Here is a 14,396-nt window from a genome sequence, read left to right as displayed (position 1 = left end):
GTCGCCTGAGCGTTTCGACAAATCTGCTTCCACTCTCAACGGAGTAAACACGGTGGGAAGTTAGCGAAGACAAAAGAAAATGCAGGCGAGAACCGAGACCCAGAGCTGGAAGCGACAAGAAATCCCAGATATTTGGGACGCGTGCACTAACGACGTCGTTTGAGCGTGAGCGTACCGTAGTTGGTGGCCGTGTATAAAAGCTTCTCCCGCTTCGGCTGTGCTGTCGATTCGCCTTGGAGATAGCTCCCGGGATACGTGATCAGAGATGAGGTTGATTCAGGTGAGTAGCTTTCATTACCTACCAGGGGACTTGGGCCGGAGTCTCAAAGATGTTGGTACGCGTACGTATGCCAACGTCGTTGGCATGCTAGACAAGCGCTCCTGTGCTGGCCAGTCACGTTGCCTAGCAATACGATAGCGGGAGTTTTGGCCCACCTCACGTAAGGACAGCTTTGTGAACTTTGCTCCCTTCTATCTTCCACCATGCACGTAGTACTTACGCCTAAATAGCCCTATTTTCCTGCCTCAGAGTGATTGTAGGATGCTCGAATGAATTGCACTTTATTTCATGCGAATTTGGTTTTCATAGGGCGTTTCTTTTTTTTTTTTTTTCTCTTATAACGAATATAAATTTTAACATCAATGTAGTCCCCTGCACCATCCTGCTCGAGGTGAAGTATCGGAAAGTGACCAGAAACCACTTTGTTGTTTAGTCGTGTCGAAGCACGCGTTATTTCAGCCTGAATGTTGCAGCTCATACTTGGCCCCAGCATGTCTGGTGCAATACGTTCAGAGATGTTACAGGATTCATCGCTGTCTCTCAAGAAAACCTTCATCATTAGTGTACGCTGGTATGTTAGTTTGCTGGTATAATGCATTGACATGCCGTTGCTCTATCTTAATGCGCATACGACACCTGTTCCAGCAGTACTAACTAGCTTTCTCGGCTAGCTATCATTTAAGAAGGGCAGATAAACACACTGCACTCATAAAAATATGCACGCGCTCGCTAAAACCGGAGCGCACTCAAGTGCAAGAATATTTGCGCTCCAGGGTGCTACATTGTATAATAATGTATGGTAATTCATCTAGGAAAGATAACACTGCATCTATCCATGGCGCCTTTCAGTGCATGGAAGTGCCTTCGTAAACGAATATAAGGCAGCGTTTCCCTCTGTGAAGCAGCATCAGGTTTCTTTTACGTGTCTAAACAAAATCGCGGGGCCTGTAATCGCGTGGCGGTAATTTAAAGTGCCTGTGCATCTTAACTTGCCGCGCATAGAAGCATTAGTTTGCTTAATAAACACGTAAAAAAAACGTGTTTAATATGTTTTGAAGAGCAAATACATGTTGGGAAACAGTCGAAGCTCCCATTGTTGCCAAGATAGCGGCTGCCTCTATATTTAGCGAGTGTTTGCTTTTGTTCGCTGCCAAAAATGTTGTATAGCGGGAAGCAGAATTTTTAGCCGGGTTTTTACGTCATGTTGGCGCTTTTTGGCGTTATTCTTTGTCCTACAGTTCGTGCTTACAATCGTGCAAATTGCTTGCAATTATATTCATATCTGCTCGAGAACGCCACTGTGAGCACAGGCCGTCATTGAGATGTCAATGTGGCGAATATTCGGACATATTCGGACAGGCCCTGCAGTGCTTGAACGGATTTATACAGCATTTTTAATGCAATCGCCGAGTCCGCTGTTGTGATGAATGCAGTCTGGTGGACTGGGATCTGTCACATCTTTGCTGAAATGTAGGGAAAAGTGACTTCAGGGTTCTACGATTCGAGAAGAGGAATCCCAGCCATTCAACCACAGCGGAAAAAAAGCGCGCACTCCCGTCAGCTGAAACAGCAATACGAGCATGGCTGCATTCGGAGATATGAGCCATATTAGCGCATAGATGCTTCCGAAAAAAAGAAAATCATTTCTTCAAGGTGGCCGAGCTCGCTCTATCTATGCTGATGCTGCTCTGGTAGAAGTCAGAGGTTGGGCGCACCTTCTCGCACAAAAATCTTATCAGTTGTTAATAAGGAATCCTAATGTGAACAGAAATGACATATTCCTTAATAATTACTTGAGTCAGACTCCACAGGCAGACTAAATGCTGCTCAAAGTACGAACTGCTCGCAAATGTAGTCCAAACAATGGGCATGGTATGAACGTGAATACTAGCAGCAGTGCTGGAATCCCGCCTATAGAACTGGCGGTATGAGCGGAAAATCGCCTGCAGAGGGCTTGGCCAACTGAAATGAAGCAGACACCTTTTTGCGAGTGAAAGTGCCTGCGGACAGCTGTTTGTAGTCAGAAAATGGACGTGCTTTTGCAACTTTAATTCAAACATACAAAAATCAAGCATTATATTCCTGAGAATGAGAGTATCAGTAGTCTGATGTTTCTAGGTAAAATAAAAAAGTGCTTTCATATATATCTGAAATAGTGCTTGTATTGTTTACAAGCCAGATAACAAAATAAAATGCGTAAAAATAAGTTGTATTAGAGATATTACAGATAGTTGTATTGCAGATAAGTTGTATTACAGATATTATTCTGCGAGGCATATAAAAATAGTTTTTACAATGCTTCAGTCAGCGTATAAATTAAGGCAAGATAAAGCCAATACTTTCGCTAGCCACCAGAAATTTTGGCAGCTTATACGGGGCTTTTAGTCAGATAGACGGCAACCGAATCGGTTAAGGTGGCAGGAATTTTGCTGGCATTAACAGGTTGCCATCACATGTGAGATTTACGGTGTCTGGAGCTTCCCAAGTTGTATTGTGAAAGCAGGGCTAGCCGGCGACTGGCTTCCGCTGCAGACTATTGCACTTAAAGGATGACTTCTTTTTTTTTCTACTTTCACGAAGTTTGCAAGGTGCGTTCTATGTCATGCACTGCCAATGCATTTGCGCTTAGATGGTTATCTTCACCATTGCAGGGATTCGTGCTACTTGCCTTGGTGTTCGCTCAAGGCAGCCACGGCCACCAGCCAATCTTCCATGCACCCATAGTAAACTTGCCGCCTGTTGCCGCAGCTGTGCCAGCCTGGCTTCACGGCGGCAGCTACGCTCACACCCACATCTTGCCCTCCGGGCCGAACTACGCGCATCAGCGCATTGTCACCCACAGCGCGCCAGTTTTTCACTACGCTCATCCGCCACCGACTATTGTTACTGTGCACAAAACCAGCTCCAGCCCCGTACTCTACAGTGGTTGGCAAGCGCCCGTCGCTACCTACGCCAAGCCTGCCACCATAGCAGCTCACGTCCCTGCTTCCATCTTCGGAGCAGTGGCATTCAAGCACCCCACCACTAAGCTTATTCAGACGCACCAGCATCATCCTCACGTGCTGACGTCCTATCACCAGAATTACGCGCCTCCAGTCCCCATCGGGCGTGCCATCGTCACCAGTTACTTTAACGTGCCGGGCTCCAGAACGTCGGGTGCTCCGGCAGGCTTTCCGTCCCTCGACAGTGACCGTGCCCCCGGCTTGTCCAATGCGATACCTCAAGCTGCGCCGAGGGCAACCGGTGACCGCGTCGAAGAGTACAACCATCGTGGCTGGATCAGGCCCACCGCCCCTGCGTACAGACCACAGAACGAAGGCCATCTGGAAGGCTATGGTGCTGGCAGCTTGACTAGGGCATCCGATTCAGCTCTCAAACCCCAGGTGGAATACCGCTTCATCGGAGCGATTGACGACGACGAACGACCTGCTATGAGAAGGCACCAAAATCTGGTGACGCCTCCGGAACAACTGCCAAGATACCCTGTGCCTACCAGACTGGGCGAGTCACCGTCTTGGCCCGCTTCCCTACAAGATGATGTTCAGCAAGTGCGCTACGGCTCAAGGGTGGCCCGCGGTGCGGCGAGACGACGGGGTGAGGGAACAAGCCCAGGCTTCGGAGACCGCGGTGAATTGCGATGGCCGTTCGAAATCGACTTCGATGCCCTCAACAAGCAAGCGAAAGAGTCAAGTGATCGGACTGAGACAGATGCTGCTGATACCAGTGACAAGGGTAGTTCAGTGTAGTCACGAATCGTTCATTAATTGCATCGAAAATTGCGAGGACATGCATGGAAAAGTAAGAAGAAATAGAGTGCTTTCGTATTATAACTCTACGCCAAAAACTGCAGGTAGCGTAACACGAAACCACACAAATGAAGCCTCTATGGCCCCGATCTCATCTCTTACACTGCCACTGAAAATGCCCAAATTTCCGCGCTCTAGCATTCATGCTTACGCTTCAGCCTAGATATTGGCAGATACTCTCGCGAGGGATTAGCAACTGTTCCATATTTCATTTGTAAAGACAAAAATCTTGGAAAGCAGCTGGAATGTATGCCAGGAAGTAGCAAAGCATGCAGGCTAAATGCAAGTGTGCATCATACTGCGTAATATTTCATACTAGGGTGCATGATCATAATTACCCAATCTCGTTGCTTTCAATAGCTTGTCGTTTCCTTCATCTTGACTACGAACACTTAATGAGACATTGACGAGATCACGTGGACCCTTTTCGTTAAGTCGTAGAGAAGCGAAACTACGAACAAGAAACGGAGCCCATGTGAATTGACACTAATAAACTATGATTTCTGTCGATTCTCTCTCATTGCGGTACCCATTCAAAGGATTAATTGAATTTCCAATTCCAACACTGCTTGTTGTTGTTATTCGTGCTTGTTGTTACTGTAGTGTTACTGTTAAATGGCGTGGCTCCCTTCTACACGCAACCGAAGTTTGGAAAGCGGCATAAACGGAGCCACGAAGAAGCATGTCGTGGCATCAAAGATGGGACATTATTTTGACATCTTCAAATATTTCTGCGCGGACGAGTTTCACTCAGCTGAGATTTTTGCAGTGTTGAGAGGATAGCAGGATAACGCCCTCAAAAACCTTCAAAAGCTTGTAGAGCTCACGGGAGCGTAAGCAGTTAAATGTTTTCGCCGCGATTTCTAATAGGCGAGCCCAGTCGCACATAATTGTCAAAAAATTCACAATTTGTGACTTTATCACAGGGAAAAGATTCGCTAGGAATGATACGCCACCGCCTTTTCGTCCATTTTGACGATCTGACAATATCTTGAAATTAGTTTACATTTTGACGAAAGCAACATGCACAACAAAGAAATAAGAACATGACAAGTCAGTTATCAAAACTAAGCAACAATGCTTAACGTGGAGATTCCTCGACTGCAGCGGAGACGCCACACTTGGTGCAAAAGGTATAGTGAACAAAAGTGAGCAAAAAATCATTTGAATTTGAAGAGAACATGTCAGCGTTTCCTGATGATGCAGTGGCTTTTTCGAGATATGCCTAGGGTGCCCCCGTTTCCCTTTGATTTCAATTTGCAGTGTTCGCGGCACTAAGGGTCGCAAGTGCTGCTTCTTGCCCTCGCAGCAGTCTGCGTATTTACTCGGTCTGACTAGTTCCGTAGCGCACCACACGTACTGTCTCGCCATTTGTCTATTCACGTACGAACGATGGGATTTTAATGCTAAAAACAGTACTTCCTTGTTTGCTTCTTCCAGCGCAGCATGGCTCTACGAGCTAAACATCGCTATGACGCACTGAGACGGAAGGAATAACTTATTTCGCAAGCAGTATAGCCATCTTTCCTGCAAGCTTGCACACATCCGGCATCGCTAGATTTCCATGTGTCTGGAACGAAGTCGAAGGCGGCATGGGGGATGCCTTAAGACCTTTGTCTATTGTTTTCATGTTCCTAATTTTTGAAGCATCCACATGGTACGGCATTGTTTATTGATTTTCAGACATGACTCAGAAATATGGGCTTCTCTCAACTCCGGAATTCCAGGTAAGGTCTGTTGAAACGCAGCCTTTACTGTGTGTTTGAAAGTATCGTGCTAAGCTGAACATATCGTACCCAGTCTGAATATTCACTCCTGCAAATGACTATGCAGAAGCACGCGCTGTTCCGAAATTCAAAGAAATATAGCACGATCTGTGGCCGCGACTAAGACACCACTTAAGCTCCACTTCTAGGGATATGAAACGATAGCGTAGGCTACCACCTCACATATAAAGGCCCACTTTAACCAAACCGTATGAACGTGCCTGCTTATCCTAGGGATAACGTCAGTGCAAGGGTCTTGGCAGGCTGATTCTGATATCACCCTCCTAATTGAGAGGCCCGAGTTGACAGCCCTGCCAAGCGTAACGCCAGGCAAGCCAACGTCCAGTCAGTGCACTAGCACGTCAGCTGCCGGCGCCATTCTCGTGATTTTTCGCTGCCAACACAGACGCCGACGCCGTATTTTTAGAAGAAGGGGGCATTTAACGATATCGCGTTAAAGAGAAACTGAGACGACCCTTGAGCTTCGCCCCAAGAGTAGACGCGATTACGCCCTTAAAACCGCTTTCTCTTTCCGCGATTTTTAAAAACAATTAAAAGTACTATTACGGTCACATCAGCAGTCATCCCAAATACACGTCATATACGTCGTCATACGTCCAAAAACATTCAGGTTTCAGGTTTTTTTTTAGGTTTTAGGTTTTTTTTAGGTTTTTTATTGTTAGAAATGTATTACAGAAATTTGTGTGGTTTATTTGGTACAGGAGGAGGTCCCAAAGCAAAGCAGTCAGGGGGCCCTCCTATAACAAAATGCTTGAAACAAATTCATAAATATGACAGAAATCGAACATTAAAATATGCTAAAATCTATGAACAACAAAACAACAATACATAAGAAAGAAAAAAAAACTTTACTGTGTGGTTATAACTTTGCATAATAAAAATGTTTTGATGTTATTATTGAAAAGCCTGTGCGACTGAAATATTTTAACATATGAGGGTAGTGAATTCCATAGAGTTATAGCTGAAAACAAAAGGAGTTGCTTGCCATAATTAGTGTTCACTCTGGGAATTAGCAAATTGTCGTTTTGGGAAAATCTAGTCAGATTTCTGTTTATGAGGGAAGATGACGGAAGGGCAGTAAGAACAATGTCACCATTACGAGCACTGTATATGAGTGTGGCTAATCTTAGGTGAAGCAGACTCAATAAAGGGAGGATATTAAGATTTTGATATATAGGGGCAGCTGAGGCAGTGGACGGGGAAAAGGTAAGTATCCGAACTGCAGAGTTTTGTAAATGACGGAGCATGACATATGAGTGAGGTATGTAGTTTCCCAGGATGATATGCAGTAGGTTAAGTGACTGTGAACAAATGCGAAATAAAGTTCCCGAAGAATATGTGGCCGAATGTAATGACGTGTTCGAAGAAGCACCCTAATAACAAAGACAACTTTTTTGCATAATGATTCAGTGTGCATGTTGAATGGTAAATGTTCGTCTAGTAGGATGCCAAGAAATGTAGTACATTTAGAAAGTAGAATTATGTGGTTATCCAAATAAAGCAGAGCAATATTAATCGGTTGTTAATTACGCGAATGAAAGACCATGAAATGTGTTTTTTTTTTTATTAATTTCAAGCTGATTATCTCGACACCAATGAACTATAATTTGAAGTGCAGCATTCAGTGTTGTGATCAGATCATTTATTTTTCTGTCGCTAGTATATAATGTGGTGTCATCGGCGTATAAAATGCAGTATACATCGGGTGAAATAGCTAGGCAGATCGTTAATGTATATTAAAAAAAGCAGTTCTCCTAAACTTCTTGTCTTACAAGCTAGATACCAGCGACCACTCGTGGTCTATGCATTGCCCACATAGCTGTCATGCAGAAGGCCTTGGTTTGAACACCAGTGGTGAAGAATTTGTTTTGTTTTTTTTTTTCCCTATATTTCGCGAGTTACGCTTCTTATATCTGAGTTATAGCTACGGCTTTTTAGCTGAACGAGCCGAGTACACTGTCACAGAACATCTGCTGAGCGCTGGAGCCGAAGCGCTGCTTTACTATGTCCAGATGCAAGTTGCATGAAACACGGTACCACTGCGTTTTAGGCACAATGTGCCACAGGGATGCAAAGCAGTACTTAATGCACACATACATTTTCAGCGTCCAAAATAACTTGACTTTGGCCTAAGTTAACTGAAACCTTCATTATAGTTCACGCAAGGAACTATACGTGTTCTTACTACCGTTATCACAATTTTAATAGCAGTAGTAGCATTCTTGGTGCTAGTAGTAGTAGTAGTAGTAGTAGTAGTAGTAGTAGTAGTAGTAGTAGTAGTAGTAGTCGTAATAGTGGTGGTAGTAGTAGTAGTAGTAGTAGTAGTAGTAGTAGTAGTAGTTGTAGCAGTAGTCGTAATAGTGGTGGTAGTAGTAGTAGTAGTAGCGGTGGTGGTAGTGGTGGTAGTAGGGGTATTCGGCTGCTTAATTTACGTAGAACGAGGAGTGTGTCAAGAGAGCGGAGAAATGTGCACCCTGGGTGTCACTTTCGTCGCGGCTGGTTGCCATGCAAAAAGAAAAGTATGACAGAAATAGAGGAATGTGCTACCACAGAGGCTTACCACCGGAACCATTCGGAGGGTCGTTCCCTTGGAAAAAGAGAGAGGAGGAATCCGCAACCGAGGGCGGCTGCGGCGAGAACCACACGAAGGGTAGTCACCGTCCATGGAGGATAGTAGAGAGATTTAGCTTACCGGAGACGTATTACGTCTCCCGGAGACGTACAGACGTAGACGTATCGGACGCCTACTGCGCATGCGTGAAAACTGCTGATACGTACAGGCGCTGGAGACGTACTCCGGTATGACTCCGGAGACGTATGCCGCGTGACGTCCAGCTTGCCGTAATCTCGCGAGATCTCACGAGATTTCAGCAGCCATGGAGCCAAGCTAAGCCAAGCGCCGATGGGATGGTGCTACGAGTGCTTGTAGAGTGCTGCTGTGCGCAACGGGCCACATAGTTCTCCCGTTTTCACATTGGCGTCATCAAATGCTGTAATACCCTTGCCCCGGCCGTGCCAAGAAAACATCATGCGCAAGCGTTTCAGTGCGGCGGACGACCAGCAAGTAGCTCGAGATCGCCATCATCCTGTACATACACTGTACAGCGCAGGGAGAAGGCGCCGTCGAAAGAAGTTGCAACGATTTCTAGGGATCCGCGGACGGCGAACGAGCGCTCGCTCCGCTGCGCAATGAAGGCGTTCGCAAAGGCCTTTGCAAGCCATCCAGCGTCAGAAAAAAAAAAAAAAAAAAAAAAAAAAAACGATTCTGGTAAGTCACTACCCACTACCTTCTCTGTTCAGACGATCGGACTGGACAGCGGACTGTCCGAGCGGAACAATTAGTTATCATATGTGAGGAAAACGGCACTTTCGAGTAGCTCGGAATGGCAGTGACTCGGCGCCTGCCGATCGCGTGCGCTCCGAGTAGGAGTGGTGGTGGATGATGCTTTCCCACGATACATACGGCCCGCCCGTCTGAACACCGCCTAGTCGATTGCTGGGGAATAGCAGCGCAAAGTAAAAAGCCACTTACGTTGTGCGAATTAGATACATGATATTTCAGCATTTTTGCTGAGCATGGCTCGAGTTGCATAATATAATACACGTCGTGTAGCTGCTTTTGTTTACATGTGCATGTAAATGTGCGCAGCCACCAGGAGCCACAATAAATGAAAATTGTTTGCAAGATGATTTACTTTATCTTCTCAGACAATTGCCTGGCACCATTAGCTAACAGCACATGCTGAATGCAGTGCCAAAGCCAAATATTACAAGAGGTCATTTATTTTATTATTATTATTTTTTTTTGCTCCAAGCTTATGAACTTGTGTCTCTGTGTCAGCACGTGAAATGAAGTGCGCCAATATTTTATTCTGTTGGACAAAACATTCAGGCACTGGAAGTCCTATTAGCATTTACAAGTCGCAGAGGCTGAACTGGTTTGCTCATTGTGTTATAAAAACACCTGAAAATTAAAAAAGGATCCTTGTTAAGGACCATTGCATTGAATGAAGGCAACAGTGTCTGCGTCGTGGCACTTTTCTAGTGTCCTGGCGCAAGTTTCAGCTGCACAATTACATCCTGTATTATGTTGGCAAGTTAATTACCAATCATCTGTGTCTCATATGGTTATTCCCTTTCAGATGAAAATGAGCTTGCAAGTGCCTGAATGACATGGTGCCCAGAGAGACTCATGATGATGAAAGCAATCATGACAACTCCCGGAATAGTAAGCGACAACACTTCTTATATTACTTTCTTCAATGTTCTTGTTGAACATGTTACAGCTATTTACAAAGCACTGCAACGTTCAGTCTTGATTCTCTTACTGCTGTGTACAAGGTTTAGCCAGAGTGCTAAAGTAAGCTCGTGCATGTTGTTATGCACCGGAAAACAGCCCAAGATCTCATGGCTGCAGAAATAATTATTTCTTTCATTTGTTTGCTTGCTTCCATGGCACAGCCACAAGTCTGCACAGTGTGGAGCCGCTGCCGTCAACACCAAGCCTGCAGTCAGTGCCCCTGAGGGGTGAGGACATATTTACGTTATTTTGAGCAGCACCAATTTGTAAAAAGTTTTATTTATCTCAATGCCTTAACAACTTACTATAGTTTAAAACTCAAGACTGCTTAGTACAACTGCACTAGAACCTAGTTGTTAGCTTTTGTATTCATGCCAAATCTATGCACGGACCAGCAGCAGCAACAGTGCATTATACAAAATGCAATGGTCTATGAAAGCAGCAATAAATGAAATAAATGAGTAGGAAAACAAATTATTCACAAATTTTCACGTTCATGGTGCACACTCACGAGACCATCGCAATGCTTTGTGTATTGTTATGCTTGTCTCAGACTGTTTTGAACCTACACTCCATTTGGTGGCATGACTGAGTCTTCGGTTTGAGAGAAGAATGACGTTTCGAAGATGAGAGAACAAAAACAATGAAATTTGATTGCACTTCTGCAGACTTATGTACATACTTCAAAGGTCTTAACAGCAAAAGGTCAAAAGCAAGTTCACAGCAATGATAGACTATTGAGCCTCTTGCCCAGGGCCAGTATTGTTTTTTTTTACTCCACAAGAAACCTTTAAACAATCAATCCAGCCCTCTCACAGAACTTTGGCCAATAAAACACGGCACATCTCTCCGGGTCAATCAGCCAGTCAATCAAACAGTATTGGTAAGCAATGTTCCTGCAGTCATACCTTGGGAACAGGCGAGGAGACATAGAAACTTCCTTTTTCACTTCGATAGCGTTGCAATAGTCGAACAAGGAGTCTGTCTGCCAGAAAAACACAGGGCATGTCTGATGTCACATAACAGCGGATCAAAACAGCATCTGTAGAACTCAACTCCTAATGGATCAGTGTAATGGTTTTATGGCCATGTCCCTTCTCCCAAACAGCCACCGTATCTTCCTGTGCAGTGTGCCCTCAGGCACCCCTCTCCAGAATGTATTCATCATCGGGCAAAGCGTGGGGAGTTCCCATATGCTTTTTCTTTTTGCAGCTTCACACTTTTGTGTGATGTTTGCCTGGACGCGTGATGCATTTCCAGCTCTTAGGACATTGCACCATGACCTAAGAGCATAATGTGCGTAATCAACGCAAAAGCTCAGAAGTAATATTTTATAGAGACATTTCTACCGCAATTACCCATTTGGTGAATTTTATTTATCCTCAAGAAAAGGATGGCAAAATTATATTATTGTTTACATCACCCTCCACTGTGGTCTTAATGCATTGGTTGATGTAAAAAAATGATTCAATTTGTTTTCAATGTGCATCAGAAGGAGCGTTCACTGACATAAAATAACATCAAATACCATGGAAAATCTTTTGCATATGCCAGCAACAGGCAAGTCCCAGTATAGATTGCTGTTGAACGTGACACTTAGTATTCTCTACGAGCCTACAATTGTAATGTTCCGGCTCTCATTGCTGACAGCACGATTAAAAAAAAAATTCTTTTCTGGGAAAATAATTAGCGTTGTCTTTGAACAATTTATATTAAGTTTGTTTGATTGAAGCCACAACAATAATGTTAACAGGAAGGCTTTGCTTTACTTTGTCAACGTGTCTGCATCTGTGCCGGTCATAATAGAACAGTCATCTGCATGTGGTGGTGGCAAAACTAATAAATATCCAACAGGAGCAAGATAGGTGTCAACTTATCCGCAAAGATGACGGCCTGGAGTCCTTGGACATGAGCGACGTCGGCTAGTCGGATTAGACCTAGCAGAGTTTCAGGGCGTAAGCTCGACAGTAGTTTCCCAAAATTTTTGTCTCTCGATTTATATTTCAGATTTCTGGACACGCCCATATCATATGTACCAGATCCACCCTATATATGTACGACAAATTTAATGGATATGTCGATGTGGGCAATGTCTTTGATGAACACTTTCAACAACAGTGGCCAAAGCAGGCTTCCTTGTGAAACACTGTTAGTGACTGTTGTAAATCGTTCAAATGGTGATTACTCAGGCATGCTATTTGTGTTTATTCTCCTCTCCTTTGGGGCAAGTGCCAAGGGATATACCCTACAACCTGTGTGCAATTCTGTTCACAGCTATATAATCACACCAGGTAGATTGCTACAATGAGAATTCACTGCCTTTTCTTTTCCTTTCTTTTTTTTTCATGAAATTCTAGTTTAAGATTCATAATTATCAAAATACCCAATTGCTTGTCCATGAACCTTTTGTACTTGCTATATACCATGGCCTATTCCCCTTGAGACGCTTCCTAGTGAGTGACATCTTTGGAGTACCAACCCATAACGATTCAAGTATGATTTTGTCTGCCGTAGGCCCGACAAGCTTGTTACTGAAAAAGAGGCTCGATAAGTGCCTGCTTGTTCTTAGACCACAACCATTAGAATAACTCATGTGGTTTTTCCAGTCGGACAAGTTTCCTTCCGAACGACTCACAGTAGTTTGCGCCTATCTGCTTCGCTTGCTGCTCTTGCTTCTCCCTCCACCGGCGATTCAAAAGGCTGAGAGGAGGTGCTACGGCACATGCACAGTGCATTTTTTTTGCAATTATCTCCAATCGCCAGTGACTCATATTAAATTTACTTACAAACAAATATTTATTATGCCACATGCTTCCTTCCCTTACAAAAATTTCGTTTGTATTAAGCCCAGTGCTAGATGCGTTATATCTTTGCCACTGGTGCAAAGACATATTGTTTGCGTGTTGCACTAAATTTGATGGTAGAACATTAAAACAGCCAGTTTGGAGCAGTTTTGGAGCAATATTGCATTTTGGAGCAGGATAGAGCAGGAAAAGCAGTTTGGGAGCAGAATGGAGCAAATGGAGCGGCAATTCCACCCCCGATAGGTGCATTCACAAGAGGAGACTGGTGCACTTCTGTGCCATGATATAGGGGTATGCCATATGCCCAGACATTTCATGAATAATCATGTGCGTAGTTATTCACTGCAATACCAGCTGGAGAGCAATATTAAACAACCTCCAGCTTTCTCATAACAGCTTTAATTTCACAGTAATTTCTGTGAACACTGCGCCTTTTCATTCCAGGAAGGTAGAAGAATACAACACGGATGTTTTATGCAGCACATGGTGACGAACACTGCCCCGTGTGAAGATGGACATATGAAGATCAGCTGGTGAAATCTTGGCAATCAGTTGACAAGATGCTGATTGCGCTGATGAAAGAATGAAAGTTATTTATGTTGGCACTATATCACATTGCAGATAGCACCAGTTTATTTTCTCCAAAACTCTCTCGACCATGTTCACTTTGCCAAATAAATCCCAAATACATTTTTGCAACACAAATGCTGTCGGTGTGTTTCTGTTCTTGCATTTTATGGTGCATAAGTAGCTAAGGCTACAGTTTCGCAAATACAGGTCCAAAATTATCTGCAAAGGGCATTACACTAATTTTAAATTGCATATTTTAAGAAATATTTGCATTGTTAGAATTGTAAACATATGCAATGACTCGAAAAAAAAAATATGTGCACAACCTCTCTCAAGTGAGCCTCAGCTACAACGTTGAAAACACTGTTAGTGGCCTGTGGTCACCACTTCACCAAAAGAAATTCAAAATGTCCCGTCACATAGTGGTAATTGCTAAAAGCATATCATAGGTCAGTGTTTCTCAAATAAGGGCTCACGAAGTGATTTTCAGGGTCCACGAAACCCACAGCTGCAAAAAAAAAGAAAAGAAAGATATGCGTGATAGCTTTGGCCTGACTAGACACAGTTTTGCAGGGTTAAAATCTAGGAGATTCAAAGGCGACTTTAGTTTATGAAAAAAAAAAAGAGTGCAGAAACAGAGGGAGAGGGCATCTGCGGCATTCGTTGATGCCAACGTTGGTAAAACTCGAGCTCTGGCTGCACTACTGGATGGGGCTACAATGCAAAGCGTCTCGGGCATGATGACAACATGACAGCTCAATGAGAGTACAATTAATTCAGTAGTGTACAGAAAACTCTGAATAATGACTCAAGCAGCACATGCGATCAATGAATACATGAGCTGTGAAT

The 14,396-nt window shown here is 43.9% G+C and overlaps 1 protein-coding gene and 1 long non-coding RNA gene across 2 annotated transcripts; both read left to right on the top strand.

Annotated features, from left to right (window-relative positions):
* The first annotated feature begins 265 nt into the window (after positions 1-265).
* LOC146201528 (uncharacterized) lies at positions 266-4,491 on the top strand. Its single transcript, XM_084598458.1, has 2 exons — positions 266-280; positions 2,932-4,491. The coding sequence occupies exons 1-2, from the start codon at positions 266-268 to the stop codon at positions 4,024-4,026; spliced, it is 1,110 nt and encodes a 369-aa protein (XP_084454584.1). The 3' UTR covers positions 4,027-4,491.
* Positions 4,492-9,995: 5,504 nt separating this feature from the next.
* Positions 9,996-14,129, top strand: LOC146201527 (uncharacterized). The gene is made up of 3 exons (XR_014703554.1): positions 9,996-10,101; positions 10,335-10,400; positions 13,422-14,129. It is a non-coding gene; the product is annotated as an uncharacterized LOC146201527 (long non-coding RNA).
* Positions 14,130-14,396: the final 267 nt, after the last annotated feature.

The sequence above is a fragment of the Amblyomma maculatum genome, chromosome 1 (assembly GCF_055883805.1).
Source record: "Amblyomma maculatum isolate TAMU_Amacu chromosome 1, ASM5588380v1, whole genome shotgun sequence".
NCBI classification, from domain to species: domain Eukaryota; kingdom Metazoa; phylum Arthropoda; class Arachnida; order Ixodida; family Ixodidae; genus Amblyomma; species Amblyomma maculatum.
This window is presented reverse-complemented; position numbering and strand designations above follow the sequence as displayed.